The following is a 14,571-nucleotide window of genomic DNA, read 5'->3' on the forward strand; positions in this document are numbered from 1 at the left end:
CATAGATAAAGTAACAAATTGTGCAGAATTAAGTCTTAGATTTTCAGTAGCCGTATATCAAAGTCACAATAAAAATGTTAGGTTTTAAGCTCACATAATTTATATCCTTAATTTAAAATTTTACATATTGCAGTGAAATATGTCTTGAAGTTATAAATGCAGTATAAATACTCTGCCAGTAGGCAGAGTTCCAATAGGGAAGGCTTCCAAGGAACTGAAGAGTCCAGATCATTACCTTAAACTAATGCAAAGATTTTTGTATTCCCAGCCTGGCTCTGACATCTTAGAGATACTCTATGTTAGATTAATGAATGCGCCTATAATCTTAAGTATAAAATTTGATTAAAAAAAAACTAACAGAGTGCCACAATACTGTTTTCCACAGAAAAGGGGGAGTGATCACAGTCCAATTTAAAAGACCGTCTAGCCAGTTATCTTAAAAGTAGCTGATCCTAACTTCTCACTTCCAAAAGGTAATGAAGGCACAGAATACCATTAAAAATTGAACCACCCCAAACTAGAACTGACAGTAAGCCTCTCGCCAGTTCTTAAAGAAATTTCCATTAGCTAGAAAGGCAATGGTATTAGATTTAAGAAGACAATTCACAGCCCTAAAAAAAAAAGGATAGGAAACTCCTTATTCTTCTGCCAAGTCTGTATCTTCACAATCTGTATGACCCAAGTATATTACCTTTAAAGAAACAGGAATATTGTTCTGGTTCCCTCAACGACTTCCTCTCATTTCTGTGTATGTGTGTAAAGAATGTCACTCTACACACACACACACACACACACACACACACACACACAAGACAGAAAATAAAGTAGGGGATGAGCAAAAGCAAGTTGACTCTTAAGATAATGGTGAACCATCCACTAAAGGATTGCATTTAGGGTAAAGAAAAGAAGCCAGGTGGAAGTGAAGACTAGCATTATTATTTTTCATGAAATCAATGAAGTGAGAAAAATATATAAGAAAACTAAAGAGTAATTATTTTCTGGAGTAAGGCTGAAGAAGTAGCATGCATTGTATCCAAATGGGGATAACACCCCAGGGAAGATGTGAACAGACCCATGTGATATCATAAATAGAACCATTTATTTCAGAAGTAAGAAACTTTTGTTTTCTGAATGCCCATGTTTCATGTTTAATTTTAATTTATGTTTTTATTTTTTTTAATGTTTATTTTTGAGAGAGAAAGAGAGAGAGAAAGTAAGTGTGTGAGCAGGGGAAGGGCAGAGAGAGAGGGAGACACAGAATCCAAAGGAGGCTCCAGGCTCTGAGCTGTCAGCACAGAGCCGAAGTGGGGCTAGAACTCATGAACCATGAGATCATGACCTGAGCAAAAGTCAGATGTTTAACCAACTGAGCCACTTATGTGCCCCATACCCATGTTTCATATTTTAGATGTCTTCTTGGGCTAACAGGAAATGAGGTGTTGATTTCTCTTAATTTTAAAATCATTTAAAGGTGCAACTTTTCTTGGCAAATTTGTCCCAAATCCAATGTCTAAGCAACATACAAACCTTTGCAAACTCAATTTCTACCCTCTCTTGTGAATTTTGGACAAAGGCATATATAATCGTGGTGCTCATAGCTGACTGTGTTTCCATTTTTCCCTGTGCATCCTCCATGCCTGTGGTGCTTGCTGGGGCCTCTGCTCTAGTTCAAGCCTTTCTACCACCTCACTTTGCTAGTTATTATCCCAGAATGTCAGCCGTGGGCCCTGTAGGGTATTTCAACCTCTAAAGTCACCAAGTGACAAAATAATAATCCTTAAAAATAATAAGGAGGTTGTATCTTGGGAGACAAGCATTCAAGATTAGCGTTATGCAGATTTTTATATTCTGACTCTGAATGTTATACAATAAATATTAATTAACCTACCAAAGTCATGCTTTGCAAGTCTTAATCATTCCATCAAAAGACTGTTTTCCAAATTGCTTATATGTTTCTTGCTTAATATTTTTTGATTTTGTAACTTATTTACTAAAATGTGGAAGTGAGGTTTGCTGAATTTGATATCCTTCTCACTCTGTACACTGGTAGTAGAGTTTATTGAATCTAAGCTACCGAGTAATGGAGTGTGTGACTACAACTGGCTATGTACTGGAGGAGTCAGAAAGCCTCTACCTTTTTCAGGATATCACGCTATGCCCTGTGCTACCTGGTATTGTAGAGAGAATCATAACAAATTGAAAGAGTGCCATGCCCAAATGAGATGCAACTGGCTTACCAAAATGAACATGATTGTTATTTTACAGCAAGATTTACACTAACTTCTAGCATTCTCTTGCAGGGCCTCATGAGCTGAGATCTAATAACACTATGTGTCCTTCTTCTTACAGGTAAAGGCCCTGTAGAAGATCTTAACTCAGGGGCGCCTGGGTGGCTTAGTCGGTTAAGCGTCCGACTTTCGCTTAGGTCATGATCTTGCGGTTCGTGGGTTCGAGCCCCGCGTCGGGCTCTGTGCTGACTGCCAGCTCAGAGCCTGGAGCCTATTTCAGAGTCTGTGTCTCCCTCTCTCTCTGACCCTCCCCTGCTCATGCTGTCTCTCTGTCTCTCTCTCCTAGAAATAAAAATATTAAAAAAAAAAAAAGAAGAAGATCTTAACTCAAATACTAGCTTATAATACTCATTAGTTTTATGATTTTGGGTAATACTATAAAAACACCTTTTACTTCAAAAGAGTTCTTTTTTAAAACAAGTGAGGAAATGTATGTGAAGGTGTTTTGAAGTAGTGCCCAAGATATAATAGCCCCAGTGATTATATCCATACTGCATGTTTTACTAGCAGGAGTCCTGTGAATATGTAGGTTTGGAGAAAACAGATTGATAACGAGTGTCTCATTAGACAGCCATGTCTTGGTACTCCCCAGAGACCTAAAAGAGGAAAAGAACCCCCACCTCATCTTAATAAAAGTTAAATTGCTACTATGTAATTATTTCAGTCAGGCTAGAATTGGCATACCATATTCAATAACTGATCCACTTTCTCTACCACCAACCTAACACTGGGCTTAATACTAATAAGGTGATTTTGCCAAACATAAGCACGTCATAACAATCGTTCGCTTGTTTTGCACATCAAAAAATTCACTTGGTACTTTTTCATTAGTGAGGTTATGCTTGTTTTTCATGTCTACAATGAGGCAACCCAGCAGTATTTTATCATAATCTTTTTTCAAAACATGATCGTATGATTGTTTTGATTCTTATAATTTTCATCCATAACTGAATTGTCTAATGTTTAACTTACAGATTGCGAAGAAAAGATAAAATGTTCACTTACTAAAAACAATTTACGAAGACAAAACTGAATGTTAATATTATCCAAGGCCAGAAAAAAATCTGAAATTATCGGCATACCCAAGGGAATGCGACATAAAAAATTACACGCTGTAAATGCTTGCTCTTAAGCACCTAGTAAACCTGAAGCTCTTAGGTTCTATTCATTTGGCCTTGGGAGAGCCACTTTCCTATTGGCTGCCTTGTTTTTTCTCATTTGTGAAATGCGAATTTGGAATCAGGTCCCTGTGGGGCTAGGCATCTGAAATTCTGTTTTACTGTAATTCCAAGGGAAAGCAAATATACAGGAAGCTAAATCTTCCTCAAATCCTTTTGCAACAAAATTATCTTATCTGTGGCCAATACTATTTGAATATAGACTAAAGGTAAAGAATTTTGCTTGAGTCATTTCTTGCCCTGAATTGGAGGTTTTCATTATCTATTTATAGAGGTTCTTTATGACTATGATCACCAGACATGGTGAATTTTAGGATCAGGTAAACTTTCAAATCAGAGGCAACACAGAACAAGATGATATACTAATGTAAAAGGAAACAGAATTATAGTTCTCTGTTCAAATTCCCTGAAGATTATCAGAGTGCACAATGAAAATTACTATAGGACTAGAGAAAAAAAGACACAGCTGTTCTACTTCTCAAAAAAGCTTAATCCTTAAGGACAACAAAATTGGTGAGAAATAACAATTTTCCAGAGAATGAATTTTTCAGTGAATAATCCATCAAACATAACAGGTAGAAACAGAAGGACTCAATGTTGGGTACTGGGTTTTAATATAGTTCTTGTATTTACTCATTGCTTAAAATAGCTAAAAAGGGAATTAACCAAAACTTAGGGCCATTCCACAGTATCTCAATAATAAATGAGTACTGGGAGAAAGAGTCGTAAATTACATACACGTTATACCTCCATGAAACGTTGGCATTCAATCATCTCTGTGTGTACGTGTTTTCTCTGTGTCTGTGATTCAATTTTTTCTAATATAGGAATTCTATACTTGTAAGGAACATAAACAGACAGAGAAATACAACATTTTGTGAAGTGAAGCATATTAAAAGTAAAAATGATCAGATGAAAAGACAGATGTTTTCCAGAGACAGGAGGGAATGGAGAGCATAGTTAAAATTAAATTCCAGTGATTAAGATGTTGTGTATATTTCTTCACTAAGTGGAACATTTCTAGTAAAGCTTACAGAGCTATGTAATTAGAACTTAACTACTAAAGCTAAAATACACATATACATAACATTCTAAGAGGATGTAATAAGAGCAGGGGTTTGAAAGTATCAGATTGTGAGGTATTAGAAGTTTTCTGGACAGTTTCATAGACTATGTCCTGAATATACTGTAAAGCTATTTTCCAATAAAAATTTTTGCTGTAAACACTAAGATTGAAACACTAATTATCATTAGTGTTGAAATTATCATTCAACAGAAATAGTCCTATTGTCTCTTATTTTAAGTCCTTGCAAACCTTAATCCTCTCTACTTGCAAGATTCAGGTCAATGCATAAGATTTAGATGGTCACCTGCTTTAGCCTTCTGTGGCTTTCCTGATACAAGCCTGGGATTCTAATCCTCCTTTTATCCTAAACATGTGAATCAGAAGTAGCCCTCACTTACAGATCAAATGGGGAGAAGAACTTCTTTTCTGTTTATACAGTGGAGTAAATGTTATGAACCATAGGTACATGAGACAGGATAATTTCTTTGATGGAGACATTTCGCTGATAAAGTTTCTTTGGATGTTGTCTCCTAACTTCTCGTGTGTTAATAAGAGCATAGCTAGACTTCTCCTTAGCTTACTAATGAGAATCTCAGTAGGGAACTAATTGAAGGCTTTAGTGTGATCTAGGTTAGCCTGGGTATCTTTCTTTTAGCTAACTATGTAAAGTAGACACAGCACATTGCCCTTGTCCACATTGCATATAGAGTCATGAGTATCCTTTCCTGGCCATGTGATTTCACACTCAGGATCTCAGTTCATGTATTAATTTTGCAGATTAGTATCAGTCATAATTAATTACACTAGTTGTTGGTAAATTGGATAGTTTTGTATAAACCATAATCAAGATGTTTTATAACTTACTTTCAAAGTTAAAGTCTTTGGTCCCAGAGAATTTGCCTCGGAAAATTGTTCATCTTTTTGAATTTCCTAAACAACTTTTTTCTCAGACTTTAATCCAAATTCTATAGGATCTGATATATCAAATGCATGACGAACTTACAACAGAAGGACATTAAAAAAACTTCTAGATACTCTCTTCAGTCTCAGAATAACATTTCACTTAGGGATTTAATTGAAATTATTATCATTCCAGAGAGCATTTCAGTAAACCTGAAATGATGTTCTAAATAGGATTCTAGTATTCTGAAAAACTTAATGCAGATCTTAAGTGTAACTACCTTTTAGCTGATAATACTAAAAGAACTAGAACAATTCTTTTACTTATTTATTTGTTTATTTATTTATTTTGAGAGAGAGAGAAAGCGAGGGCAGGGGAGGAGCAGAGAAAGGGAGAGAGAGAATCCCAAGCAGGCTCCGCATTGTCAGCACAAGGCCTAACACGGGGCTCCATCTGACAACCATGAGACCTGAGCTGAAATCAAGACTCAGACGCTTAACTGACTGAGCCACCCAGGTGCCCCTAGAACAATTCTTTTATAACTAATGCCTTTCTGAACATTTTCTGAGAAAATGTAGAGGCCATCTCAGAGTGCATATCTATAAAAGCATCAATATCTTGCCATGCAAATGATAGTTTTCTTGAATTAAAATATTATTTTTTATTTTATTTTATTATTTTATTTTATTTTATTTTATTTTATTTTATTTTATTTTATTTTAATGTTTTATTTATTTTTGAGAGAGAGATAGAGACAGCATGAGCAGGGGAGGGTCAGAGACAGAGGGAGACACAGAATCTGAAACAGGCTCCAGGCTCTGAGCTAGCTGTCAGCACAGAGCCCAACACAGGGCTCGAACCCACAAACCATGAGATCATGACCTGAGCTGAAGTCGGACGCTTAACCAACTGAGCCACCCATGCACACCCACTTTTTAAAAATGTTTTATTTATTTGAGAGAGAGAGCGAGCGTGATCAGAGAGGGTCAGAGAGAGAGGGAGATACAGAACCTGAAGCAGGGAGTTAACATATTATTTTTAAGTGTAACTATTTATCCTGCGGTTTGTCACCACTTTAGATTTCATACTTTACATGATTTTTTTTCTTGTGGACTGATTGATTTTTCTCCCTCAGTTTTTTCCCTACATCCTTAGATAAATATTCCATAGGAAACAATGACACTGTCTTCAAGGACTAAAGGAATCAATGAAGTTTCTAAAAGTATTGCACAACTAAGGTACCCTCAAAGACTGGCAGAATTTGGTTCAAATATTATTTAATCTCTGGAGGTAATAAACAAGAGAAGAGGTACAAATTTTAAGTTAGGGAGTCAAACTTACCTATGCAGAGGGTTCCATCGTTTGTGATAAACCTGTCCTGGTTACTGCTGGATCTGTAACCAGGCGCACACATACAGTAGTAACCTCCCTCTGTGTTCGTGCAGTTGGCATTTTCACCACAGGGCTGGGTCAAGTTTCCACACTCGTTATCATCTGTGGACATATCAATTAAAACATTATTTTTATATAATTGAACTTGATTTCTAATATTTCCCACCAGTATTTGCGAATTATGACCATTAAACAGTATAAGGAAATGTGATGCCAGTTTCTAGGAAAAGTTAACAGTCGGATCCATATTCTACCTTGTGTTATTCTTATTTATAATGGGAAACCTTCTTTGTTGTTGCAAAGCAAAATAGAATCTCTTATTTCTTTTTTTTCTTTCTTTTTATGTATTTATTTTTGAGGCAGAGAAAGAGAGAGACAGCATGAGCAGGGGAAGGGCAGAGAGAGAGGGAGACAGAATCTGAAACAGGCTCCAGCCTCTGAGCTGTCAGCACAGAGCCTGATATGGGGCTTAAACTCACAAACTGGACATCACGACCCGAGCTGAAGTTGGGTGCTTAACCAACTGAGCCACCCAGGCGCCCCAGAATCTCTTATTTCTGAAACACTGAACATAGTCATCAAAAGTTTATTGGAAGATTTTCCAAATTTTATATGTAATTTAATTATAATAATGTCAATACATGTATACTCATTTGTACATTTATAATTTTCTTTATAATTAGTCAAAAGCATATCGTAAGTGAAAAAATCAGAGATTACAAATTGACATGCTCTAATCATGTATCATTTATCTTTATTACTTATTCTCTGGAAGAATTTTGCATTAGTAGATTTTTTCACTTATTCCTTAATGTGTTTATTCATTACTATGTGCATTTTATTGTCCTATAGAATAGTACACAAACACACACACACAAAGATATCATGGTCCTGGAGCTTTACCTAATAGTATTGTAATACAGTTTATCAGAAAATATATAGATTCATAAGCCCTCTGTAAAAATTAAAGGCAAATTGACATAATCTGTCAAGTAAATAAAACCAAAAATAAGTGCTTTTCAGAAGTGATCATGATGGGCTGGAAGAAAAAGAAAATATTTTCAGCTGACACTAAATCTTATTGTGGGTTGAATTATGTCTTGGAAAAAGATATGTTCAAGTCCTAACCCCATGTCTTGTTGACTACGTGGACCCTAATCCAGTGATTGGTATGCTTAAAATAAATTACATGGACATGCAGACATGAAGACATAGAGGAGAAAGCTACGTGAAAACAGAGAAAGAGCTTCAAAGGAGATCACTGCAAGACAAGGCATGTCAGAACAGTTGGCAACCACTTGAAAGAGACAAGAAAGGATTCTCCTCTAGACCCTTTGGAGGGAACGTGGTCCTTCCAACACCTTGATTTTGGACTTCTAGCCTCCAGAACTGTGGAGGCTACGTATGTGTTGTTTTGAGCATCCAAGTTTGTCCTAGTTTGTCAAGGTGGCTCTTGGACACTAATAGACCCAAACAGGCCAATGTAGGATAAGTAAGTATTGGATAGAGAGAAGAAAGGTCACTCACAGGAAGGCAGAATGTTAAGCAAAGACACAAGCATAAAGTATTTGGAACATTTCTGAAGGTAGAGGGAAGACTAATTGGGCAGCACAGAAAGAAATCATAGGGGAATCGTAAAAACAAGTTGGAAAAATGTCTTTGATTTTTACCCTCTATTTTTATCAAACCAAATTTAATTTCTCTTTAAAGAATGAATTGTGTAACATTTAATTCACACACAGGCTATTGGAGACATATAGTGATGACTAAGCACTGGAGAATTTTCCAAATGTTTTATAAATATGAATTCACTGAATCCTTACATAAGCTCTAGGAAGTAGGTGCCATTGTTACGCTCTGTCACTGCTGAAAAAAGTAAGGACTAGAGAGGGAAGAAACTTGCCAACATCACACAGCTATTTAGTTGCAGAGCCAGGGAATTTGGTTCCAAAGCCTGTTCTCTTAACTGTTGCATCCTGCTGCCTCTGTGAGAATTATTTAAAAATGCCAAAATGTATAATAAGAATTTGTCAGCTGAATTATGGGTCTGTTTTGCAAGATGGAATGGTATTGAGGTAGTGATTTCAGAAGGAAAATGGAAACTTTATTTAAATTCTATTTTTTCAAGTTTATTTTGAGACAGAGAGAGAGAGAGAGAGAGAGAGGGAGAGAGAGGGAACGAGCAGGGGAGGGGCAGAGAGAGAGGGAAAGAAAGAGAATACCAAGCTGGCTCCACACTGTCAGCGTGTAGCAGGACGTGAGGCTTGAACTCACAAACCGTGAGATCATGACCTGAGCCAAGATCAAGCATTGGAAGCTTAACTAACTGAGCCACCCAGGTGCCCCTGCGTTCCACTTTTAACTTACATTTTATTTCTACTTCCTCATTTTCAAACATTAAGAATATAAGTATAGAAACTAACATATGGTAGACAACTAAAGATGGATTCCTTTCTTTTTTCAAAAATGACTACTATGGACATGTCAGGTAAGATTTGCAAATCCTATTTATATGCTTTGTCACTTTGACTTATTATATTAAGTATAATAGATTAACTGCTATAAATGTATCCAAACATGTAACGGCTCAGTACAGTAAAAAGATTATTTATTGCTCTAATCAGAGAGCATGGTTAGTGTTCAGGTAATTTTTCCACAATGGTTCAGGGACACAGGCTTGTTCTATGTAATAGCTCCACGGCCCCAGAGGGTTCCAAACTCTCTGTATTGATCCAGGTAAGCAGCTAGGGTCAAATAGAGAGCACAAGAGAGTCATGGGCCATGCCTATAAAAGTCATGTATCACTCAAACCCACAAACCTTGAGACTGAACTGAGCTGAGATCAAGAGTCAAACGCTTAGCTGCCTGGGTGGCCAGGCGCCCCCATATGGAACTATTAAAAGATGTTATGGAAAGAGAAGGAAATAATGTCGTTGATGTCTTTTCAACTCCCACCTAACTGCAGGGTAGTTTCTTACCTTGTAGTTTTCAGGAGAACACTTTTTTTAAAGTGATTTTAAAAATTTTTTATTTTATAGAGACAGAATTGTGAGAAAGAGCAAACGAGAGAGGGAGAAAGAGAGAGTGAGAGAGAGAGAGAGAGAGAATCTTAAGCATGGTTCCGCACTCAGCACAGAGCCTGAGGCAGAGCTTGATCTCACAACCCTGAGATCATGGCCTCAGCCAAAATCAAGTCGGAAGCTTAACTGACTGAGCCGCCCCAGGGGCCCCCTGGGGAACACCTTATAAGATAGGGTTGTATGATTAACATTACTACCATTCACTGAAGTCCCCAATAAATCAGGCGCCATATTGAACACTTCGCATACATTATCTGACACACATTTTTAATACTCACATAAATCTTATGATGCAGACATTATTCCTATTTTACAAACAAAACTGAAATATAAAAAGTTGGATTACCTCACCTAAAGGCACACAACTAATAAGTGGCAAAGTCTGGTTCAAGCCCAGACCATTCTGAATGTTGAAGTGATCTCATTTTTCTTAAATACATTATAAAAAGAGTTCATAGTGGTAACAGCTACCATTTATTGAGTGTTTATTATGTGCTAGTCACTGCGATAGAAAGATTACTGTAAAATGGAAAATATGTTGTGACTAACTCAGAAGATTGTCAAGAGGATTAAAGAAACTGATGTTCAGACAATGCTTACAGTAGAGCTTAGTGTGTTTTAAGTGGTATATACAGGGTGCTAATCTATTGTGTAAAAAATATTACTACTACTATTTTATTTCTTTTTAATATTTTTTTTAAATTTTTATTTATTTCTAGGAAAGAGAGAGAGACAGCGTGAGCAGGGGAGGGTCAGAGAGAGAGGGGGACACAGACTCTGAAATAGGCTCCAGGCTCTGAGCTGGCAGTCAGCACAGAGCCCGACGCGGGGCTTGAGCCCACGAACTGCGAGATCATGACCTGAGCGAAAGTCGGATGCTTAACCGACTAAGCCACCCAGGCGCCCCTACTACTACTATTTTAATTGCTAGAAATTTGTTTACACTCTGCTTAAAATTCTTAACAGCTACTTGGCCATTAGCATGTAATGCCATCCCTTCTCTATGTAGAAGGGAGCTTCCAAAGTCTGGGAATCAGTTTAAATCACTTACTCTTACACATCTATAATAATAAAGACTTTGTAGGGGCACTTGGGTGGCTCAGCTAGCTAAGCATCTGACTATCGATTTCGGTTCAGGTCATGATCTCACGGTTTGTGAGTTCAAGCCCCACTTTGGACTCTACTCTGACAGTGAGGAGCTTGCTTAAGATTCTCTCCCTCTTTCCCTCCCCCCCCCCCCCCCACTGCACAGACTCTCTCCCTCTCTCAAAAATAAATAAGTAAACATTTACAAAAAGAGAATCTCTAACATGAGTTCTCAAAATTAGTTTTCCATAATTCAGTTTTTAAAATTTCAGTAATTTAATGCTGCTCATTATAATTCTTTGGAAGAATGCTGAGAAGAAAGAAAGAAAAGAAAAATCATTTGTAACCCCATTACACAAAGATAACCACTCATCCCTTGAAGCATTTCTTTTTTTTTTCCCTTGAGGCATTTCTATTTGAAACATAATTCAGATGCAAAATATCTAGTTTTGTATATGGCTTTATACAGTACCATTATATTAACATTTTTCCCCTAAGAATTACGAGTTTTTTAACTGGGCTGAAATATCAACAAAATGGTGTTATTTCATTTTATGATGTGGAAATATACAATCTACTTTAAAAAAGATCTTTGTAAACAGACTTTCGGATATCTGAGACCTGATCTTGACTGTTAACGATGAGGTCCAAAGCTCAACAAATATAAGATCTTAATCCCTGGCAGGATGTCCTACAATTCAGATCTATTTCACGGTAAGGCTGGTAGGACTCCTTGTTACACCCCGTTCCTAGGCCCAAGGCAAGCCGGTCCCTAAAACAAAGGAAGCAAACAGCACTTGGCGTGTCTTTTGCTCTGAGCACACACCCAAATTTCTACAATGGGCACACCACCATTTCAACTGCTTAAAAAAAACTAGTTCAAGAGAAGTCAAGAGAAGAACCAGTCAGCTTGAGAGAAGCAAGAACATTGTCTCTAATATCTAGAGCAGGGCTCAGTCAGGCTTGCACCTAAGATTTGTGGGGGGGGGGGGTGTGTGTATTTGCATCAGACCTCTTTTTACCTTACCTTAATAGGCATGTCTCTCTAATCACTTGCTCACTGAAAGCTCTGGTCCTTACCATACTACCTGATTTATTCTTGTATAGATAGGACAGGGCAGCAAAGGAAGAGTTTTGAACTCCCTCGAGAGACCAGCAACTCAGAGACAGATAAGGACAGAGACCGGGCTCTCAAAAGCTGTATGGGCCACGTAGGTGACCGCACTAGGTATCAATCAGATAACAGAGGCTGAATGGCGTGTGGTACTGGGAAGTACGCACTTTACCTAAAGGATTAAGATGTTTAAAAAGTCAAAAAGCATATTTAAAACACTTTGTTCATGTGTAGCACTTGGCAAGACATTTGTCAACCTTTAGCTAAAGCATATGGAGGCTGGAGGAGTTGAGGAAAATTGCTGAAAATCGATAATAAAGTCAGAGAAATTTTGAATGGCTTTATGTAAAGTGGGCTGAAGAGTTAATACTTTATTAACATGTGCGTATTTAATTATTAATTTATTCTGTACACAGAGATGTATTATGCAACTCTAACGACAATACGTACATATATGCTCAGAGAGCGAGCACATCTGTTTATGTATGCGTACAAAAAACCAAGTTTATTAAAATTAACTGAGAGTAGCTCACAGATTGAACACACTCATCTAAATCAAGTAAAATAAAAATATTTCATAACACTGGGTTTGATTCAATCATTTAGTTACTTAAATATTTATGGAGTTTCCTAGTTCCCAAATGTGAATATGGTCTATACTGGGAAATAAGTAAAAATTAATCAAAAAGTCAGGATATGTGCCCTGCTGTCGGAGTTCACATTCTAAAGCAAGTTAACACAGGAGCATATAATTGAGTTCTTATTAAAATAAAAGTTTCAATATTTATCTCAAAATTTGACTCCTTTTACAGCATACTGGGAGAAGTTTATATTAACTTTAAAAGAAATTGTGCTCTCAGATCAGTTATTGGTAATATAGAGAACGATGAAGATTTCATCCCTTGTGGCCTATAGCTGAAAAATGATATGCAAAAATACAGAGAAAAGGACTCACTAGGTCTGAGGTATTGGTGAGAGTCCAAGAAAATGAGACACTATACCTACTGATTATGTTTCTAAAAATAAAAATTAAACATGGCAACATGTTATTGGACCTCAACACATTTTTATAAGTCTTGGGTGACATTATTAATAGGCAGAAAAAAAAAGAGATTAACAATGAGTTTTGTGTCTTTCTCTACTGTGTGGTTTTGAGCACTTGACCTCTTAGCTTTCTTATCAAGAATTGGGAAATAAAAGTATTTTGTTATCTCTCTCCCAATCTTCTGGACTGGATATACAATAAGGACTAATTCCCTAATGGTCCCAGTCAAATCTTGTTTCGTAAAATAGCACTTATCTGAAAGTAACCTCCTCTCTTCCCCCAAGATAGTGGAGATAGGCAAGAAATTATCTTTGTGAAGTAAAATATAAATTTGAAGTATTTAAATAGCCTTAAACTTTCCACTGTCCAGCTTCATAATAATTAATTCTCAAGGAGAAAGTTTCTTGGGATGGATATCATATAGGAAAATAGAAGCCTGCTTTTTTGTGCTCTTATTTCCGTGGTTCCAATCAACTTACCAGTTATATGTGACCCACTCTCTGTAACTCCATACTTAATCCTTAGTGTGGGATAATAAAATAAATATTAAATTAGACTATCATTTGAAAATTTCATTGTAACACCATTAAGCTGTAGATAAAATTTTTTAAAAATTTATAAAAATTGTTAAGGAGAAATATTAACACTTTTCCAGCAAAAATTTTTAGTGGTTCATGTCTAACACACTGAGTTGAGCACTACAAGAGCAAAGGCACGCTCACAGCCTGGGACATAACAGGATCCACGGCTACCGGAGAGACGATGTACAAAATCCCGAATTATTAGGATGTAGTGTGTGCAACAAATACAAGAGGTATTCAGCAGTGCGGTGGTAACTCAGGAGAATGGTTTCCTGGGCAAGTTTTCAGGATAGAATGGAAAAGGTTATTTATAGGGAAGGCTTAGGAGAGGAGGGGAAGCTGGAAACAGACAGTGAAGTATTAGACTTTAGACAAGCTAAGAGGCCTGGGTGGCTCAGTCGGTTAAGCGTCCAACTTCAGCTCAGGTCATGGTCTCACTCTTTGTGAGTTCGAGCCCCACACTGGGCTCTCTGGTGTCAGCACAGAGCCTGCTTCGGATCCTCTGTTCCTTTCTTTCTCTACCCCTCCCCTACTCATTCTCTCTCTCCTTCCCTTTCTCTCTGTCTGTTTCTCTCTCAAAAAAAAAAAAAACCCAAAAAAACTTAAAAAAGAAATTTAGACAAAGAAAAGAGCCCCCAACAATCCTCTCAAAGGAAAGAGCTTACCCAAATGCCCGCAGGGGCAGCATACTCTACAGAAGAGCTGTACTGTTGAACACTGGGTGTGAGGGGAGGGGATGCGGAGCAAGAGTCTGTGCAGGGAGGCCTGGGCTAAACTGAGGAAACACCTGCTAAGAATCTGGGACTATGGCAGTGGGTAAGAAAACAGCCATCATCAGGT

The 14,571-nt window shown here is 37.2% G+C and overlaps 1 protein-coding gene across 3 annotated transcripts in view; it reads right to left on the bottom strand.

The window, feature by feature from the left end:
* Positions 1-14,571, bottom strand: part of ADGRL4 (adhesion G protein-coupled receptor L4) — a 111,337-nt gene that overhangs the window by 45,399 nt on the left and 51,367 nt on the right. For all 3 annotated transcript variants that reach the window (XM_077771131.1, XM_077771129.1, XM_077771130.1), the window contains exon 3: positions 6,775-6,927. In XM_077771131.1, the coding sequence (XP_077627257.1) occupies positions 6,775-6,927 (153 nt within the window). The remainder of the gene's footprint in view (positions 1-6,774; positions 6,928-14,571) is intronic.

The sequence above is a fragment of the Crocuta crocuta genome, unplaced genomic scaffold (genome assembly GCF_008692635.1).
Source record: "Crocuta crocuta isolate KB4526 unplaced genomic scaffold, BGI_CrCroc_1.0 scaffold125, whole genome shotgun sequence".
Lineage (NCBI taxonomy): Eukaryota > Metazoa > Chordata > Mammalia > Carnivora > Hyaenidae > Crocuta > Crocuta crocuta.